This window comes from Cnephaeus nilssonii (assembly GCF_951640355.1).
Source record: "Cnephaeus nilssonii genome assembly, chromosome: 20".
Taxonomy (NCBI): domain Eukaryota; kingdom Metazoa; phylum Chordata; class Mammalia; order Chiroptera; family Vespertilionidae; genus Cnephaeus; species Cnephaeus nilssonii.
This window is the reverse complement of record NC_137091.1, coordinates 32,806,061-32,826,672: the sequence shown is the minus strand read 5'-3', so window position 1 is coordinate 32,826,672 and position 20,612 is coordinate 32,806,061. Positions and strand designations below refer to the sequence as shown.

The window sequence follows — 20,612 nt, the reverse complement described above, 5'->3', positions numbered from 1 at the left end:
AGAGAGAGAGAGAGAGAGAGAGAGAGAGAGAGAGAGAGAGAGAGAGAGAGAGAGATATCTTGCTTTTTTATAGCCACACTAGAGGCTCAGTGCACAAAATTTGTGCATAGGTTGGGTCTCTAGGCCTGGCCGGCAATCAAGGCCAATCAGAGCCTACTGGCTGCCGGCTGGGACCTCCCTTCCCCGACTGCTGTCCAGGGCCTTCCTTTGTTCCGCGCCACCCCCTGGTGGTCAGCGCATGTCATAGCGAGCGATCGGTCTCCCAGTTGAATTCCAGCAGGGACAATTTGCATATTAGGCTTCTACTGATGGGTACTTGGGCTGTTTCCAGATCTTAGCTATTGTAAAAAAACATGTTAGGAATGCATAGGAGTGCATTTATTCTTTCTGGTAAGTGTGTTTCAGGATTCCTAGAAGTGAGGTGGCTGGGTCAAATGGCAGTTCCATTTTTAATTTTGGGGGGAAATAATCTACTGTTTTCCATAGTGGCTGCACCAGTCTGCATTCCCACCAGCAGTGTACTAGGGTTCCCTTTTCTCTACATCCTCAACAGCACTTGTTGTTTGTTGATGGTAGCCATTCTGACATGTGAGGTGATACCTCATTGTAGTTTTAATTTACATTTCCTGATGATTAGTGATGTTGAGCATTTTAAAAATATATATTTGTATTGATTTCAGAGAGGATGGGAGAGGGAGAGAGATAGAAACATCACTGATGAGAGAGAATCATTGATCAGCTGCCTCCTGCATGCCCCACATTAGGGATCAAGCCTGCAACCCGGGCATAAGCTCTGACTGGGAATCGAACTGTAACCTCCTGGTTCATAGATCAATGCTCAACCACTAAGCCATGCTGGCCGGACATTTTTTCATGTCTATTGTCCAGTTTGGAGAAGTGTCTATTCAGGTCCTCTGCCCATTTTTAATTGGGTTGTCTTCCTGGTGTTGAGTTGTATAAGTTCCTTATATATTTTAGAAATTATCCCTTAACAGAGATATCACTGGCAAATATATTCCTCTATACCATACATTGGATTCCCTTTTCTGTTGATTTTTTTTTTGCTGTGCAGAAGCTTTTTAGTTTGATATAGTCCCATTTGTTTATTTTTCCCTTTGTTTCTCTTGCTCTAGGACAGTGGTTGGCAAACTCATTAGTCAACAGAGCCAAATATCAACAGTACAACGATTGAAATTTCTTTTGAGAGCCAAATTTTTTAAACTTAAACTTCTTCTAACACCACTTCTTCAAAATAGACTCGCCCAGGCCGTGGTATTTTGTGGAAGAGCCACACTCAAGGGGCCAAAGAGCTGCATGTGGCTCGCGAGCCGCAGTTTGCTGACCATGGCCCTAGGAGATGTATTGATGAAAACACTACTACGTGAGATGTCTGAGATTTTACTGCCTATATTTTCTTTTAAGATTTTTATGGTTTTGCGACTTACATTTACGTCTTTTATCCTTTTTGAGTTCATTATTGTGTATGGTGTGATAGTCTAGTTTCATTTTTTTGCATGTACCCGTCCAATTTTCCCAACACCATTTATTGAACAGACTGTCTTTACTCCATTGTATGCTCTTGCCTCCTTTGTTAAATATTTATTGACCATAATGGTGTCAGTTGATTTCTGGGGTCTCTGTTCTGTTCCATTGGTCTATATGACTATTCTTGTGCCAATTCCAGGCTGTTTTGATTACAATGGCTTTGTAGTATAGGTTGATATCTGGCATTATGATTCCTCCAACTTTGTTCTTCTTTCTCAAGATTGTTGAGGCTTTTCGGGGTCTTTTTTTGTTCCATATACATTTTTGCAATATTTATTCTAGATCTGTGAAATATGCTGTTGGTCTTTTAATAGGACTGCGCTGATTACTTTGGGTAGTATGGACATTTTAATATTATTTCTTCTAATCCATGAATACAGTGTATGCTTCCACTTGTCTGTAATTTTCTCAATTTCTTTTATCAATGTCCTATAGTTTTCTGAATACAGGTCTTTTACCTCCTTGGTTAAGTTTACTCTTAGGTATCTCTTTTTTGTTGTTGTTGTTGCAATGGTAAATGGGATTTTTTTTTAGTTTCTCTTTATGAGAGCTCATTATTGGTGTACAAAAATGCCATTGATTTGTGGATGTTTATCCTGCTACTTTGCCGAATTAATTTATTAAATCTAGAAGTTTTGTGGTGGAGTCTTTATAGTTTTTGATGTACTATATCATGTCATTTGCAAATAATGACAGTTTTACTTCCTCCTTTCCAATTTGGATGCCTTTTATTGTTTTTCTTCTTGTCTGATCTCTATGGCTAGAACTTCCAGTACTATGTTGAAATACTGGAAGTAGTGGTGAAAGTGGACAATCCCTGTCTTGCTCCTGATCTTAAGGGAAATGCTTTTAGTTTTTGCCCATTGAGTATGATGTTGGTTGTAGGCTTGTCATGTATGGCCTTTATTATGTTGAGGTATGATCATTCTATTCCCACTTTGCTGAGAGCCTTTATCATAAATGGGTGCTCGATTTTGTCAAATGCTTTTTCTGTGTCTATTGATATGATGTGTTTTTTATCCTTCATTTTGTTTATGTGATGTATCACGTTTATTGATTTGCGAATATCGTACTAGCCTTGCATCTCCGTAATAAATCCCAAATGGTCATGGTGTATGATCTTTTGAATGTATTGCTGGATCTGATTTGCTAATATTTTGTTGAGAATTTTAGCATCTATGTTCATCAGGGATATTGGCAAATTGGTAATTTTCTTTCTTTGTAGTGTCTTTCTCTGATTTTGAAATTAGGATAATGCTGGCCTCATAAAAAGAGCTTGAAGTCTTCCCTCCTCTTGAATATTTTGGAATAGTTTGAAGAGTATGTGTTAGTTCTTTGAATGTTTGGTAAAACTCGCCTGTGAAGCCATCTGGCCCAAAACTTTAGTTTGCTAGGAGTTTTTTTGAATACTGGTTCAATTTCATCAGTCATTATCGGCCTATTCAAGTTTTCTGATTCTTCCTGGTGAATTCTGGAAGATTGTATGTTTCTAGGAATTTGTCCATTTCACCCAGGTTGTCCAATTTGTTGGCATATAGTTGTGCATTTCTGTGATGTCACTTTTTCCTTTCATTTCTGATTTTATTTATTGGGTCCTCTCTGTTTCTGATGAGTCTGACGAAAGGTTCATCAATCTTGTTTATCTTTTCAAAGAACCAGATTTTGGTTTCATTGATCTTATGCATTACTTTTTTAGTCTGTGTAATTTATTTCTGCTCTGATCTTTTTTATTTCCGTCCTTCTACATCCTCTGGGCTTTTCTTGTTGTTCTCTTTGTAATTGTTATTATTATTTTTAATCCTCACCAAGGATATTTTTTCCATTGATTTTTAGAGAGAGTGAAAGGGTGGGAGAAGGAGGAGGGAGAAAGAGAGAGAGAAACATCGATATGAGACACATCGACTGGTTGCCTCCCGCATGCCTCCTGATGGGGAGACAGGGAGCAAACCTGCAACTGAGGTATGTGCCCTTGATTGGGAATCAAACCTGCAACCCTTTGGTCCATGGGTTGAACTCTAACCACTAAGCTAAACCTGCCAGGGACTCTCTGTAATTCTTTTAGTTGTAGAGTTAGATTGTTTTTTTGAGCCCTTTTCTTATTTCTTGAGGTAGGCCTGTACTGCTATGGATTTCCCTCTCAGGACTGCTTGAGTCCATAGATTTCACTGTGTCCCATAGATTTTGAGTTATTGTGTGTTCATTTTCATTTGTTTCCAAGTTCTTGATTTCTTCCTTGATCTCACTGGTAACTCATTCATTGTTTAATAATATGCTATTTAACCTTTATGTGTTTGAATGTTTCTGAGGTTTTTTAAAATTGTAGTTCATTTTTAGTTTTATGCCATTGTGATCTGAGAAGATGCTTGATATTATTTCAGTATTCTTGAAATTTTTAATACTTATTTTGTGTCCTAACATGTGGTTCTTTGAGAATGTTCCATGTGTGCTTGAGAAGAATGTATATTCTCAGCTTTATGATTAAATGTTCTGTAAATATTAATTAAGTCCATCTGACATAGTGTGTTATTTATGGCCTGTTTCCTTGTTGATTTCTTTGTCTGGAGGATCTATTCAGTGATGTCAGTGGGCTCTTCAAGTCTCCTGCTAAGACTGCATTGCTGTCAATGTCTCCCTTAAAGTCCACCAAGAGTTTTTTTTAAAATATACTTAGGTGCTCCTATATTGGGTGCATATGTTTACCAGGGTTATATCCTCTTGTTGGATCAATCCTTCCTTTTAGTATTATGTAGTGACCTTCAGTGACTCTTGTTATGATCTTTGTTTTGAAGTCTGTTTTGTCAGATATAAGTATTGCTTCCCCAGCTTTTTGTTTGTTTGTTACTATTTGCATGGAATATTTTTCCATCCTTTCACTTTCTGTGTGAATCTTTGCTCTGAGGTGGATCTCTTGTAGACAGCATATATATGGATCATGTTTTCTTACCCCTTAAACTTCCTTATGTCTCTTATTGGAGCACTTAATCCATTTACATTTAATGTTACTATTAATATGTACTTATTTATTGCCATTTTTTTTCTTTCTGCCTATGTTTCTCTCTCTTTCTTGATTTCTTCTTTTTCTTAAAGCAGTCCCTTTAACATATCCTGCAATGTTGGTTTGGCGGAAATGTACTCCTTTAGTCTTTTAAAAATTTTATTATTTTCATTGATTTCAGAGAGGGAGAGAGAGACAGAAACATCAATGATGACAGAGAATCATTGATCGGCTGCCTCCTGCATTCCCCCTACTGGGGATTGAGCCTGCACCAGGGCATGTACCCAAGACCAGAATCAAACCCAGGACCTTTCAGTCTTCAGGCTGACACTGGCTAGGGATCCTTTAGTCTTAAAAAAAAACACCCCAAAACCTGGGAAGCCCTTTATTTCACCTTCTGTTTTAAATGATAGCCTTGCTGGATAAAGTAGTCTTGGATTCAGGTCCTTCTTTTCATTACTTGAATACTTCATGCCAATCCCTTCTGGCATGAAGTGTTTCTGTTGACAACTTAATGATACTCCCTTGTAGATAACTTTCTGTCTCTCTCTTGCTGCCTTCAAGATTCTCTCTTTATCTTTAATGTTTATCATTTTAATTATGATATGTCTTGGTGTGGGTCTCTTTGTGTTCATTTTGATTGGGTCTCTGTGCTTCCTGAACTTGTGTAACTTTTTTCTTTACCACGTTAGGGAAGTTTTCTGTCATTATTTCTTTAAACAGGTTCTCTAGTCCTTGCTCACTTTATTCTTCTTCTACTACCCCTATAATACAGATGCTATTAGGTTTCATGTTATCTCAAAGTTCTCTTAAACTATGCTCCTGCTTTTTAATTTTTTTCTTTGCTGATCTAATTGGGTGTTTTTTCTATCTTGTCCTCAAAGTCAGCTTCATTTAATAAACCAGTACTTTTAATTCCTTCCAATGTATTCTTGATATCAGATATGGTATTCTTCATTTCTGACTGGTTATTCTTCATGGTTTCTATTTCCTTTTTCATGCCATTGTAGTTCCCATGAGGTTCCTTGTAATTCTCACTAAGTTCCTTGAGCATCCTTATAACCATTACTTTGTGTGTTTTTTTTGTGTTTTTGTTTTGTTTTTAATTTTTATTTTATTTATTTATTTTTAATAAATCTTTATTGTTCAGATGATTATTACAGATGTTCCTCCCCCCCCATAGCTCCCTTCCACCTGATTCCCCACCCCACCCCATACCCTTACCCCCCCGCCACTGTCTTCATCCATAGGTGTAAGATTTTTGTCCAATCTCTTCCTGCACCCCTCAGACCCCCTTCCCCCTGAGAATTGTCTATCGCCTCCCTTTCTATGTCCCTGATTCTATTATATTCACCAGTCCATTCTGTTATTCAGATTTTTTTATTCACTTGATTTTTAGATTCACTTGTATAACTATTACTTTGAACTATATATCTGATAAATTGCTTGCCTCCATTTCATTTAGCTCTTTTTCTAGAGATTCCTCTTTTTCTTTCATTTGGAGGTTGTTCCTTTGTCTCCCCATTTTAGCTGTCTCCTTGTGTTTGTTTCCATGTATTAGATAAAATTGCTATGCCTCTATATCTTCATGTGGTGACGTTAGTAGTTCAGTGTCCTGTGGGACTCAGTGGCACAGTGTCCTTTATGTTCTGAGCTGAATGCTCTAAGAATGTCCCTTGTTTGGATTATGTGATTGGGTCTTGATTGCTGTTGGCCTGTTCGTGTGTAGGATCAGCCCATGGGCTGGCTGACTGTGAGGCTCAACTCCAAGTAGCACTATGTCATGCAAGTTATTGTACAGGTGCAATCTCAATGTGGCTTCTGCAGTCCTTGGTTAAGTCTCCTCTTCAGATAGTCTCCAGTTAGTATTTCAGGGTGACTGTTCCCCAATTTAGCTGTAATTTTCAGTTTGGTTCTGGGAGGCATTGTGAGCAAGATCCACCTACTCTGCCACCATCTGAACCAGCCCAAATTTATATTTCTTATCTGAAGAGGGACCTACAGCTTTCCTCCTCAAATGCACAAAAGGTCAGCCTCCCCGTCCACTACCCTCTGACTTCCATCTTTCAATCCACTCATTTCTCCTTTGAATATTTTTTAAAAGGAAGAAACTGCCCCCCACCACACACACACTCCTCTGGTTCCTCTCTGCTTTGTTCAGTAAGGCCTCATCTCCCCTCACAAAGCGAAAGTTACAAACCGTTAAGAAAATCTATAATGAAAATGCTGACAGAATTTTAATTAACTATGGCATCACAAACACAACAATAGAGTTAAACTCTCAAGGCAGAGACACTGACTTGAGTTTCGCAGTCATGTTGATACATAAAAGTGAGGTCCACACTGAGAAGAGACTGAAAACAGGGGCGGGGCAGCCCTGGAGCCCCAGAAACACACTACACCACCTCTGAATTGGCCCTGGCACAGCAGGATCAACTGGGCAGTGGCCATCCTCCTAGCACATGGACAGTGCCCTCTCCTAGCACCACTGGACAGTGCTGCCCTCCTAGCATCCATCTGGCAGCAGCACTGGCCATAGTCAGAAGTGGCATGTCATTTTTCTGTCTCTCTTTAAAACAGTTGCCTGTTCTTCCTAGATAACTTTAATTGGCCTGCAGCTTGGTCCAGCATCTGGGGAGCGAGGCTGCTCTGCAGCTAGTCCCGAGAGAATGGAAACAGGTCGATAAGGTCCTGGAGCTCCTGTCAACGCTCCACAGAGTCCCACTGCAGGAGCCATTAGCGCCTCTGATCTCAACCTCCAATTAGAGCGTCATTAGGCTCAGCAGCACTTGGCCATGAATTATTCATCCTCCTTCACGATAACCGCATGGGACACAGGGAATGAATGATTAGATCCGACCCAGAGCTTAACACAGGGCAAACATCCACCCCACGAAGTGAGTCCCTCCTTTGAGGCTGACCATGCCCTTCCATGCCCCCAACAGGTTTTGAGAACCTTTAAATAAATCCTGGTGGTCGTATCCCAAACCTGCTTAAGGGTAATGGGTGTATCTCATAGTCTCAATAAAAGGGATAGCAAGGCCAGAGCCTAGCGGTAGTCCTCCCACTAGAGGTGGGCTCCCGCCTGGCCCCCCATATCACCAAATTAAAAAAAAAATCCTGGTGGTCATTCAAGCAACTGTAGGAGCAACATTAAGAGGCTGTGCAGGAGCAGAAAGGAAGGAACCTCTAGAAACGAACCCCCACTGGGAGGCATGGGAAAGCCAGGAGAGGTAGCACGGCTATGTCCCAAGTGTGAAAGGGACACAGGCTGGGGCTCCAACACAAGTTCATAGCCTCCAGCTGTAATGTGCCCCAGCTCAGGAGACACAGTGCACAGAAAAGACTGAAAAAAACTTCTCAACCTGATTTCTCCAGAAATGAGGCTCAGAGATGATGTTTTAGGGATTTTCATGTAGCACTCTTGAATTTAAGGTTGGAGATTATTTTGTTTACTTTTTTTCCAAACCACGGAACTGGCACTACACTTGACTGTTAGAGGTTTGCTTTACAGTCGAGAAAACAATCACAGATATTTGATTCCAGTGTAGAGAGACTATAGCCTGTCCACATTCTGATGTTCCACACACTGCCTTTGAGGCGTGTAAGAGCTGTAGCCATAACTTAAGATTCAGAAATTTCTGGCTAATAAACCTTGGGTTTCAGAGTCTTTGGGTTCTACCTTCTCAGAGGGAACTGAAGGCCAAGTCGGTGGGGGACCCCTTGGTATATCTCTGTCCAGGGCAGCTTCTTCCCTGGTCCCTCTACTGTCCGAAGGTGAGCCCTGAGCTGGGCCTCTGGGCCTCTGGGCCTGTGACCTGCACTTTAACACCAGATTGCAGAGTTTCCACATCTCCTTCCTGCAGGTGGTCCCCATATTGCCATTTGCTCGCTCTCTCCTGTCCTAGTTCCTGGTCTTGGCTTCTTGGCCTTGTGTTTGCTCCTATAGTTAAGGCCCAGAAAGTCTCTTGTCCATTTCTTTGCCTCATCTCTCTTCAAATGGGGCTGTCTGCTGTGCTGCTGTGCTCCAGTAAAGTGCGCGTCCCTGTGTAATGGTGGGAATATCTGGTCAGGTACCCACTCTGTGGCTTTGGGTAGATTACAGTGGGAAATAAATATAAAAGACAAAGGTCCAGCTCCCCAGAAGCTGGACCAAGCTGCAGGCCAATTAAAGTTATCTAGGAAGAACAGGCACTTTAAAGAGAGACAGAAAAATGACATGCCACTTCTGACTATGGCCAGATGGATGCTAGGAGAGCAGCACTGTCCACGTGGTGCTAGAAGAGGGCACTGTCCATGTGCTAGGAGGATGGCCACTACCCAGTTGATCCTGCTGTGCCAGGGCCAGCTCAGAGGTGGGGTAGTGAGTTTCTGGGGCTTCAGGGCTGCCCCGCCCCTGTTTTCAGTCTCTTCTCTGTGTGGACCTCATTTTTATTTATTTATGTCTGTCAGTGGGAAAGGTGGTCCCTATATCAGGGGCTATTCTGGGGACAGTTTGGCAATTTCTTATAAGTAGAGCACAGACCTACCTCCTGACTCAACAATCCCACTCCAAGTTGAGAAATAAAGACATACGCTCACACAGAAATTTGCACACCCACATTTATAACAGTTCAGAACTAGATATAACCCAATGTCCTGCAGCTGGTGAACAGGTTAATAAACAGTGACCTCTCCACACCACAAATACCATGTGGCAATGGAAAGGGACATGTGATGACACGGACAAGTTACACATGCATCCTGCTAAGTGAGAAAAGCCAGACTCAAAAAGGCCATGTCCTGTAGGGATTCATTTATATGACATTCTAGAAAGAGCGCAATTACAGGTGGAGAAAGCCTACCTGGCCCTGGGGTGGAGGAGGTGCTGACCACACAAAGGGAAAGGTTTTGAGGTGATCAAACACTTCTGTATCTTGAGTGTGATAGCAGGTACATGGCTACTCACGTAACTGAACGTGAGGGGTGAATTTCACTGTATGTGCAAGCTAAATGGATGTACTGATGTAGGATTATTTTACTTTTCCTGTGAATGAGATATTGCTGTGTTCTGGACACACTGGAGGTGACTTCTTTTGAGTAATAGAAAAGGGCCAAGAACAGAACAGAACATGTTCCCGTCTTAGGCCTTGGGCTCTGTTTGTAGATTCCCTGTTAAGGACCCAGGATGGAAAGGTCTATTAAATGAAAGTCAGAGCGGCCATGGCCAGGGTGGCTCAGTTGGTTGGAGCGTTGTCCCATGCACCAAAAGGTCGCAGGTTCCATTCCAGGTCAAGGCACATACCTAGGTTGCAGTTTGATCCTTGGTCAGGGTGCATTATGGGAGGCAACCAATCGATGTTTTTCTGTCACATAGATGTTCCTCTCTCTCTCTCTCCCTTCCTCTCTCTCTAAAAATCAATAGAAACATATCCTCAGGTGAGGATTAAAAAAATAAAGTGAAATAAACATCTTAGAGAAGGCTGGGCAGGAGGACCAAAAGGCAACAATTCCTGTCTAGAGCAGCAGGTCATCCAGACATATACAGGTCACCAAGCACAGGTGGTGGTTCTCTCACCCCTTCCCCCAACACCTGTCATGTCTCCTGCTGCCACTGACCTTGTGTGGCTCAGGGCACCTGGACAGGAGGCTCTCACCAGTGGCAAACTTAGTTTGGACATAAGCAGCATGCACTCTAAGAGGTACTCTGATGAGCACATGGGTTCTGGTGGTTCACATTCTTCCCACCTGTCCCCCCAGGTAACCTGGAAAAGACACTGGTATAAAGAACACCTTTCTGTCCTATCCTTAACTGGCCACTGGGATAAAGTGAGTGCCCAGAGGGAATAGGCCATGGCCACCCTGCCAGCACCCTAAGAAGGCACTTTGTGTACCTGGCAAGCGAGCTGCTACGTTCAGGGGGTTGGACAGGGCCATGCCGATCTCCGTCATCCCATACCTCTCCAGCAGAGTGTGGCCTGTGATGTTCTTCCATTTCTCTAGGACAGGCAGGGGCAGAGCAGCTGATCCCGAAACCATCAACCTACCCGGCAAACCAGAGGCAGCCTTAGCTTCTGATGACAACAATCTTCAGTACAATAAAAAAAGTCACTATTTTAAGATAGTGAATTTAGAAGCTAGAATTTAACTTGGTTCTTTGAAAAGAATTTGTTGGGTATATTTTAGAATGTAAATAGGTCTTCAAAAGGAATGAATAATCAAGGTAAAAGAAAAAATAATTTTAGGGTCTTTGGTGACATTCTTTGCAAATAATTAATATGCTGTTCACAAACAATCCTAAATAACAGTAATAATAAGATGATTATGACCGAATTTAGATTATGGGTAAACTGCTACCAAGTCTGAGGGGTAAGAGGGGTAGATGAGAGGAGACAGTCCACAGCTAAGGGACGTACGGAGGTCCTGCACACGGAATTGCGCTAAAGGGCTCACAATGGTGACAATGACATTTATTTAACATCTGAGAGCTCCTAATTACTCCGGTGTATAGCGTGTCATGTAAGCATTATGTGGGGAAAGGAAGAAGGTTTTGGTTCTAGTTCAAGCTGGAGAAGAAACAACGGCTCTGTTTCCTCACAAAGGTGTACAACTCACCGGTACCTCCCCGACCATGAGCCTAAACAGGGGAGGTCTCAGGGCCTCTGTCACCCAGAAATCACCCTGGTTTCCCCTCTCTGGTATTATTTCTGCCATGAGTTCTATAGGGCTGGGTGCTCCTAATCCTGCTTTCGTATTGGTGGCTGAGCAATGGACACCTCCATCTATAGCTGCCCAACCCCACAACGGCTTGTGAGAGGGTGGGCCATTAGGTGACGGGTAGCAGGCAACATCAGACAAGAGCTGTAGTTCCACAAAAATGTCTTTATAGAAGAGGAGCAAAGGAATGGTGGGAGCAAAATCATAACATTATCAAATATTTGTCTTGGCTAATCCAGAATTCTCTTAGGGAAACAAAGTTGCCCTTCCTTTGTTCTTGAGGACTAGGAATCAGATGCATAGAGCGGCCCAGAGGCCACAGAAACACACACACAAATACACTAGAATTTAAAATTCACATTTGCCTAGTAGCTCACTCACTGAGGTGTTGAGAGGTTGTGCACACCACAGACATAGCTTGTCGTGTCTGTCTGCAACATGTGTCTACAGGGGCTGTGAAAACCCACCACGCTGCCCATTCAGGTGCGCACTCTGAGTGGGTCCCTCTTCAGTGTAACAGGGAGAGGAGCCTCCCATGTCCACCAGCTCCTACGGGAGTGCAGAACACACTTCTTGCCACCAAAAGACCCAAAAGTCTTGGTGCACCTCTGTCAGGAGGGGTGTGATGGGGCCCCAGCAGGGAGTTTCAAAGGGCCACAGACTGTTGGATGGAAATAATACAGCAAGAGCTGGGGGGCATGCAAATGTGGGTCAGAAAGGATGAGAGCAAGATGGTCAGTTCAGTGTCCTAATCCTCATCCTTCAAACTCTGCCACAAGACAGACAGACAGACAGACAAAGATGGATAGAATACAGATAGAGATATACATGTAGATAGACCTACAGAAGGACAGGATAGAGACACAGATATAGAATACACACAGATATATAGAGAATGTAGGTTTAAATATATAGATGCGTATTTTAAACAAAGTGGAAAACACTGCTTCCTAAAACTTAGCAGAACTGATTTGTTAGAAATAAGTCTTATTTGATGATATATAATACTTTCTGGATGGGCAGATGAACTGTTTTCATTTACCTGATCTTTTCTTCACAAACAGCACGCACGAAATCCTGGACATGCGGTTGGGTAAAATGCTTGTCATAATAATCCATCAATTTGGTGTATATTGTAGGCACTGCCATAAACACATTAATCCGTGGAGTTTCAGAACTTAAGAACTTTTCCCAAACCTAAAAAGAAAAAAGGAAACACATGGCAAAAGGACTGGAAAACATGCCAAATGTACGAATGCCTCTGGTTCCAGGAACAGTGTTCTTAGTGGAGGGCTCTCCTTTTCTGAAGCGTTAAAGGGTCTGTAAGTAGCTCCCACCTAAAAGGGCATCTCACTTTTATGGGATGACAATGCCTCTGGCCATTCCCATGGAAAGGGCCCTGTGCCAGGGACACTCGTATCTGGTCTGCAGAGTGACCTGTAAGGAGGGAGAGGGTTGAGAGAGAAGCCCAGAGAGAGATAAGGTTCCAGCCTCGATCTTCCATCAGGAGATATGTGGCAACTGGCCCCTCGGACTCTTCCAAGTGGCCACCAGGGAGCCTGAGAGTCAGCACAGTACCTGGCACAGATGAGCATGTGACAGATGTTGAATGGATGACATCTTCTGTTTATTGGAAAAGTCAAGTGAATTTTGTAGTTTACTCTGCAATAAATGTTTCTTGTTTTAATATAAAGATGCTTCAAGTTTCTCACCAGGTGAAGTGCTTGTGTGTTACCCCTACTCCATAAGAAAAGCTGGCGTGCCCTGCCAGGTGGCTCAGTTGGTTGAAGTATTGTCCCATACAACAAAAGGTGGCAGGTTCAATTCCCAGTCAGGGCATATATAGTTGCAAGTTCAATCCTTAGTCAGGGCGTGCACAGGAGGCAACTGATCGATGTTTCTCTCTTCCTCTCTCTCTCAAATCAATAACATATCCTTGGGTGAGGATAAAAAGAAGAAGGCCGAAACCGGTTTGGCTCAGTGGATAGAGCGTCTTCCTGCAGACTGAAAGGTCCCAGGTTCGATTCCGGTCAGGGGCATGTACATTGGTTGTGGGCACATCCCCAGTAGGGGGTGTGCAGGAGGCAGCTGGTCGATGTTTCTCTCACATCGATGTTTCTAGCTCTCTATCCCTCTCCCTTCCTCTCTGTAAAAAATCAATAAAAATATATTTAAAAAAAAAAGAAGAAGAAGAAGAAAAAGAAAAGATGGCATGTTACTCTCACTCTGTGGTTCTCTCACTGCAGCATCGCTGTGCAAGCCCATGGTCAGGATGGACAGCAGAGTTCCTGGTGCTGGGAGCCCAGTAGACTGACCGCAGACAGAGCTCTCCCCTAAGGCATTTGAAACCTGGGATAAATGGAAACTAATGCTGTAGTCCACCCCCAACCCATCCCAATTCCTGACTGGATGACAGTAATTAGCTCCTCAACTTAGCTGCTAGACAGAGGAAAAGAACAGTCCTCTGGGAGGAAAAATAAATTCTTTTAAAGACAATGACTGGCATCCCTCCAAATTATTAAAGCAGGTAAGGAAAGAGAAAAATGTGACCCATGATGAAGGGAGCCAGGGGGAGTCAATAGAAGCAGACTCTCAGAAGATCTAAATGTTGGAATTATCTGACAAGAAATTTAAAATAATTACAATAAAAAGGCTAATGAATTTAGAAGAAAAGATGAACAAAACGAGGGGTAATCAAAGATTTCATCAGAGAAGTAGAACTGCAAAAAAGAACCATTATAATACTGGAAAATATATTATCTGAAATTAAGAATTCATTGGATAGACTTAACAGACTAGATGTAGCAGAAGATAAAAGAAGTGAAACATGAGTGAAGGGAAATGATCTAAACTGAAGTACAGACAACAAAGAAAAGAAAAAAAGATAGAGTGAGTGATGTGTGGGACAACATGAAACAGTCTGATATACTATAACTATAGTCCTAGAAGAGGAAAAGAGAGAAGAGCTAAGTAAATGGAGAGATACTCCATGTCTATGGATCAGAAGACTCAATATTGCTAAGATGGCAATTCTCCCCAAATTGAGCTACAGCTTCAACACATTTCTCCCCCAAACCCTAGCAAGCTGTTTTGCAGAAATTGACAAGCTGACTCTACAATTTACATGGATATGCAAAGGAGCCAGAGGAGTTAAAACAAATGTGGAAAGGAAGAATAAAGGTGGAGGACTCCCACTTCCCACGCCAAAACTTACTTTAAAGCAACAGTGATCAACGCAGTGTCATGCTGGAGTAAGGTGGGACACAAAGACAATGGAACAGACAAGGGTCCAGAAATAAACCAATACATTGATGGCCAATTGATTTTTGACAAAGGAGCCAAGTCCCTTCAATGAGAGAAAGAAAAATAGATTTCATCAAATTAAAAAACATGTATGTTTTAAAAAATACCATTAAAAAATAAAAAGACAAGCTATATTGGGAGAAAATATTTGCAAACCATACATTTGATAAAGGACTTGGGTCCAGAATCTGTAAAGAACACTTACGACTCACAAGAAGACCAAAAAAAAAGAAAAAGAAAAAAAATTTAAAATGGGCCAAAGATCTGAATATACAGTTCACTAAAGACCTATGGATGCAAATAAGACCATGAAAAATGCTCAACATTATTAGTCATTAGGAAAATACAAAGTAAAACCACAATGAGATACTTTATGTCCGCTATAATAATAATTAAAAACAAACAAACAAGTGTTGGTGAGGATGTAGAGAAAATGTGCCACTCATACACTGCTGGCACAAATGTAGACAATACAGCACTTCTGTATTGTTTGGCAGTTTCTTAAAACATTAAACATAACTTTACCACACAACGCAGCAATTCTGTCCCTGAAACGAAAACATGTCCACACAAGAATTTGTATGCACATGTTCATAGCAGCAATATATTCTTAATAAACAAAAACTGGAAGCGATCCAAATGCCCATCAAATGGTAAATGGGTGAACAAAATGCGGGACAGCCATACATGTGATGCTATTCAAGAACAAAAGGAACAAACTACTAACAAACCACTAGCATTTCCCATTTAGTAAATACCAATGAATTAACAGCTCTAGGTAGCGAACATCACAAAAGAGAAGACAACCAGGCAAATCTGTCCCTGCTGGAGGAACGCTAATCTCAAGTCTTCTCACCAAAACAAAACCAAATAAACAAAACAAACCCCCCAAATCTTATCATGCCTTTAGATCAAATTACCCATCGCTTCTCGGCCTTTTGGCTAAGATCAAGTGTAGATCAAATTACCAGTTTTCAGAAAATACAGGGGATGGGGACACATATTAAATGACACCACAGGGATGCAATACACAAAACCAGACTGTGGGAAACTCTACAGGACACCCAAGCCTGATTTCTTAAGCAAACAAAAACTGCAAGGAAAAGACGGAGGGGAAACCTGCATATGAAGCAACAGCAGCAGCTGATATCAACCATGCTCAAGGCAGAAATTATTCAGATCTAATTCAAACAAACGTAAGAAATGAGGGGCCCTACCCGGTTTGGCTCAGTGGACAGAGCGTTGGCCTGCAGACTGAAGGGTCCTGGATTTGATTTCAGTCAAAGGCACGTACCTCGGTTGCAGGCTCCCCGTCCATGTGGGAGGCAACCAATTGATGTGTCTCTCTCACATCGGTGTTTCCTTCTGTCTCTCCCTCTCCATTCTACTCTCTCTAAAAATTAGGGGGAAAAAATATCCTCGGGTGAGGATTAAAAAAAAAAAAAAAAAAGAAATGAGGGGAAACTGATAGTGATAGTATTGATGGTAATAGGTGATATTAAGGGATTCTTGCTCATTACCTCATTGTGTCGTTAATGAGAAAAAATGCCCCTACCTTTTATTTTATTTTTTCCATTAAATAATTATTTTTATTTTTATAATCTCTCCACAAAGAAGTTATGAAAATACCCGTCAATACATTGAAAAGGCACTTTAAAATCCTGGGATGAAAAATTCTAAATATGTTACATCTTCTGTGATTTACAAATAATTAAATTCTGTAAGATAGAATTTCTGAATGATTTTGACAGAAATTTACTAAGAAGAACTAGAACATTAAACTTTAAAAGATATTCAATTTCTACCCCAACTGAGTTATTGAGGGTGTACAAATGTGGTCACCCCTTACTGCCCACCCCTGCCAGCCTGGTCGCCCCCAACTGGTACTGGGCAGCTGGCTCGGTACCAATGTCAGGCTACTGGAATGCCCCTACCTTTTAAAGAGGCTAAAATGATCTGATATCTGAAATTCGTTTACAAACAATCCTGAGCTAGGAAAAGAGGTTTCTAGATGAACCTAGAATGGCTCTGAATTAATCACTGTTGAAGCTGGGCAATGGTATATGGGTATTCATTTCTCTTGTAGATGTCTGAAACATTACACAATTTAAAATGTTTTAAGACTACACTGAAAGAGGGGTTAGATTCAGTTATCTCTCCAAGGGCTCTTAGTACTCATCCTACCTAATAATAGACAAATATGCAAATTGACCATACCTCCGACACACCACAGGCCATGCCCACAAAGCCACGCCCACCATCCAATCAGAGCGAGCATGCAAATTAACCCAAACCAAGATGGCTACAGCCACAGAGAGCAAGGTTTCCTAGGTAACAGAGGAAGCCAAGCTTTCCGCCTGCCCTTGCCAGGCCTAAGCCTCCACTCAAGCTACAAAGTTTCAATTATAGAAGGTAAACAAATTCAAACAAATGGTGGCAGAATGGAGCTTGAGAGAGCAGGCCAGGGTTGCCGCCGGCAACAGGGGAAGCAAAGCTTTCCGCACACCCTGGCGGGGCCCACCTGCTTAAGGCAACAAAGTTTCAATTATAACCCCAACAGAAATGGCTGCCAGCCTCGGAGGGAGCCCCAGGCTTGGCTCTGCTCCAGGCTAAAAGTTTCAATTGTAGAAGGAAAATAAATTCCAGATACCAGGGCCTCCGCTTGGGTTGCCAGGGGGTGTGGCCGGCCTGCAAACCACCACAGGCCCCTCGCTCAGGCCGCCCCACGCCCCAAGGGAACCCCAACCTGATCCGGGACACCCTTCAGGGCAAACCAGTTGGCCCCCACCCCTGTACCAGGCCTCTATCCTATCTAATAAAAGAGTAATATACAGATTGATCATCACTGCAACACACAATATAGCTGCCCCCATGTGGTCAAAGATCCTGCCCCTATGTGGACACAAGATGGCCACCACAAGATGGCCAGCAGGAGAGGGCAGTTGGGAGGCACCCAGCCTGCAAGGGAGGGCAGTTGAGAAGGACCAGGCCTGCAAGGGAGGGCAGTTGGAAGTGATCAACCCTGCAGGAGAGGGCAGTTAGGGGTGACCAGGCTGGCAGAGGAGGGAAGTTGGGGGCAAACAGGCTGGCAGCAGAGTGGTTAGGGAGGGGGTGATCAGGCTGGCAGGCAGAAGTGGTTAGGGGCAATCAGGAAGGCAGGCAGGCAAGCAGTTGGGAGCCAGCAGTCCTGGATTGTGAGAGGGATGTCCCATATTGGAGAGGGTACAGGCTGGGCTGTGGGACAACCCCCCTCCGTGCACGAATTTCGTGCACCGGGCCTCTAGTCTATATATATAAAAGCCTAAGCGACCATCACAACCGAACGGACAACCGAACAGGCTGCGTGGGGCGACTAGGCTGGCAGTGGGGTTAGTGAGGGGTGACCAAACAACTGAGCAGCCTAAGCGACCATCGCAACTGAATGGACGACTGAACAGGCTGCGTGGAGTGACCAGGCTGGCAGGGGGTTAGTGAGGGACAACTAAACGACCGAGCAGCAGGCTGCGTGGGGCAACCAGGCCCACAGGGGGGTCAGTGAGGGGCGACCAAACGACTGAGCAGCAGGCTGCGTAGGGCGACCAGGCCAGTGTGGGGGGGGGCAGTTGGGGGCAACCAGGCTGGCAGGGGGAGCAGTAAGGGGCGACAAGGCTGGCAGGGGGGCTGTTGGGGGCTAGCAGGCTGGCAGGGGGGGTAGTTGGGGGAAAGCTGGCCAGCGGGGGGGTGCAGTTGGGAGCGAGCAGGCCGGCAGGGGGGGGCAGTTGGGGGCGAGCAGGCTGGCAGCGGGGGACAGTTGGGGGCGATCAGGCCAGCAGTGGGGGGGGGGGGGGAAGTTAGGGGTGATCAGGCCGGAAGGGAGGGGCAGTTGGGGTGATCAGACAGGCAGGCAGGTGAGCGGTTAGGAGCCAGCGGTCCCAGATTGTGAGAGGAATGTTCGACTGCCAGTGTAGGCCCGATCCTGGAGGGGTCCTGGATTGGAGAGGGTGCAGGCTGGGTTGAGGGGACCCTCACCCCCCCTCCCCCCGTGCATGAATTTCATGCACCGGGCCTCTAGTATTTTATAATTCTTTACAGGCAAAGAAGTGAGCTAATATTATCCTTCTATATAATAAAAGCCTAATATGCAAATTGTCCCCTCGACTGGGAGTTTGACTGCTTGCTATGATGTGTGCTGACCACTAGGGGGTGGCGCAGAACATGGTGGCTGTCGGCAATGGGGCGCTGGCAGCAGGCGGCAGTGGAGGCACTGCTGGCCCCGAAGGGCCCCGATGAGAGAGGGACTGTGGCAGGATGGTGGAGCGGTGAGCAGGTGGGGCCAGGCCAAGGTGAGTGTGAGCGAGGGTCTGATTGCCCTGCTGATCACCCCACAGACAGCGACCAGTGGCGGCGGCAGGGCCACCATCCCGCTCCCAGGCGCTGAGGGAGCTGGGCGGGGGCCTGGCCCCGAACAATCGTCCTGCAGACGGTGACCAGTGGCGGCGGCAGGGGCCAAGGCTGCTGCCTGGCTCCCAGGCACTGAGGGAGCCAGGTGGGGGGCCAGGTCCCAACTGATCACCCCGCAGACAGTGATCAGCAGCTGGCAGGCCCTGATTGCCTGATCGGGGCCAGGCCCTGGGCTGGAACGAGGAACTGGGGGTGGGGGCAGCGACCAACCTCCTGCAGTGCTGGGTGGGGGGGGGGGGGGGCTGCGACCAATCGCTGGCTACCTGGGGGCGGGGGTGACGAGGACGAAGGTGTGGTGAGAATGTGGGGTGTCTGCCGAGCTTGTTCTCACTCCCTCACTCCCCCGCTACCCTCCTCTGGGGCACCAGGGCTCGTGCTCTGGAGAAGCCCCTGCACTCAGGTGCTGGGCACCCGCAAGGAGCCTGCCTCGCACCTGTGCGGCCTCTTCCAGGTGAGCTGGGCTACAGCTGCCAGGACCGCAGGGGCCAGTTGGGCTCCTTGTGGGTTCACGCAGGAGCCGGTCTGTGAGGCCAGCTGGGAGAAAGCACGCTGCCTGCCCGGCTTCTGTGCGGCATCACTGGGTGGCCCAGAGGCCCATGCTGTGCCCCAGGCCGCGGCGTCTGGCCGCGCTCACTGTATCTACATGTGGGGACTCAGGCACCGTGACTCAGGCGGAGGGGGGTGCATGGGGGCCTGGGGGTCCAAGTGCTTCCCAGGGCTCAGAGGTCAGCTGGGACCTGCCCTTCCACGCCAGATACTCACACTTGGATCGCTGGCCAGGCCTAGGGACCCATGCATGAATTTCGTGCACCAGGCCTCTTGTCTACCCTACATAATAAAAGGCTAATATGCAAATAGACTGAATGGCAGAACAACCTAACAACCAGTTGCTATGACATGCGCTGACCATGAGGGGGTGCGCATGGGACATGGAGGACAGCGGCTGCGGCGGGATGGTGGAGCAGGTGAGCGGGGGTGCCAAACCAAGGCGGGGCGCCATTTGCTGTCATTGGGGAGAGCCTCTGGTGGTTACTGAAAATTTTTTCTTCCCGTGTGCCGCGGTCCCGCCTGGCACTCATGCCTGCTGCCGGCGCAGGCCCCACTTGCACCTGCTGCCAGCGTCAGAGCCACTGCTCGCACCCACTGCCAGCGCCCAGTGCCAGCCCTGATTGCTCTGTACCATCAGCGGGTGAGAGTGGCAGCTGCCAGCCCTGATTGCCCCTCAGTGCATCTCCACCTACCCCTGCTCCTGAGGAGTGATTGGGGCTGGCAGCAGGGGCCATCGGGGCCAGCAGCTGCTGCTTGCAACCACTGAAGGCGCTGGCCCCACTCACTCGCACCATCAGCAGGAGCAAGCGGGGCCGGCGCTAGCAGTGTGTGGGAGCGGCAGCAGTGGGAGTGGAGCTGCTGGCAGATAGGGGACCAGGGGCCGCGGCAGGAGCACGAAGGATGGGCTGATACCCAACCCTGTGCCCACTGCAGCCTTGCGGCCCACAGTTCCTTTCAAGGTGCACGAATTTGTGCACAGGGCCCCTAGTCTACAATAATAAAAGCATAATATGCTAATTAGACCAGACAGCCAAACAACCTTCCAGACATCATTCCGGACGCCCTTCCGGAAGAAGCCACAGCG

The 20,612-nt window shown here is 45.3% G+C and overlaps 1 protein-coding gene across 5 annotated transcripts in view; it reads right to left on the bottom strand.

Moving 5' to 3' along the window:
• The window catches only part of ACSF3 (acyl-CoA synthetase family member 3), a 79,363-nt gene that overhangs the window by 42,164 nt on the left and 16,587 nt on the right, over positions 1-20,612 (bottom strand). For all 5 annotated transcript variants that reach the window (XR_013812854.1, XM_079759625.1, XM_079759627.1 and 2 more), the window contains exons 4-5: positions 12,279-12,433; positions 10,414-10,562 (exon numbers count right to left, since the gene is read on the bottom strand). Coding sequence is in view for 4 of the 5 variants with exons in the window: in XM_079759625.1 (XP_079615751.1) it covers positions 10,414-10,562; positions 12,279-12,433 (304 nt within the window). In the remaining variant the exon portion in view is untranslated. The remainder of the gene's footprint in view (positions 1-10,413; positions 10,563-12,278; positions 12,434-20,612) is intronic.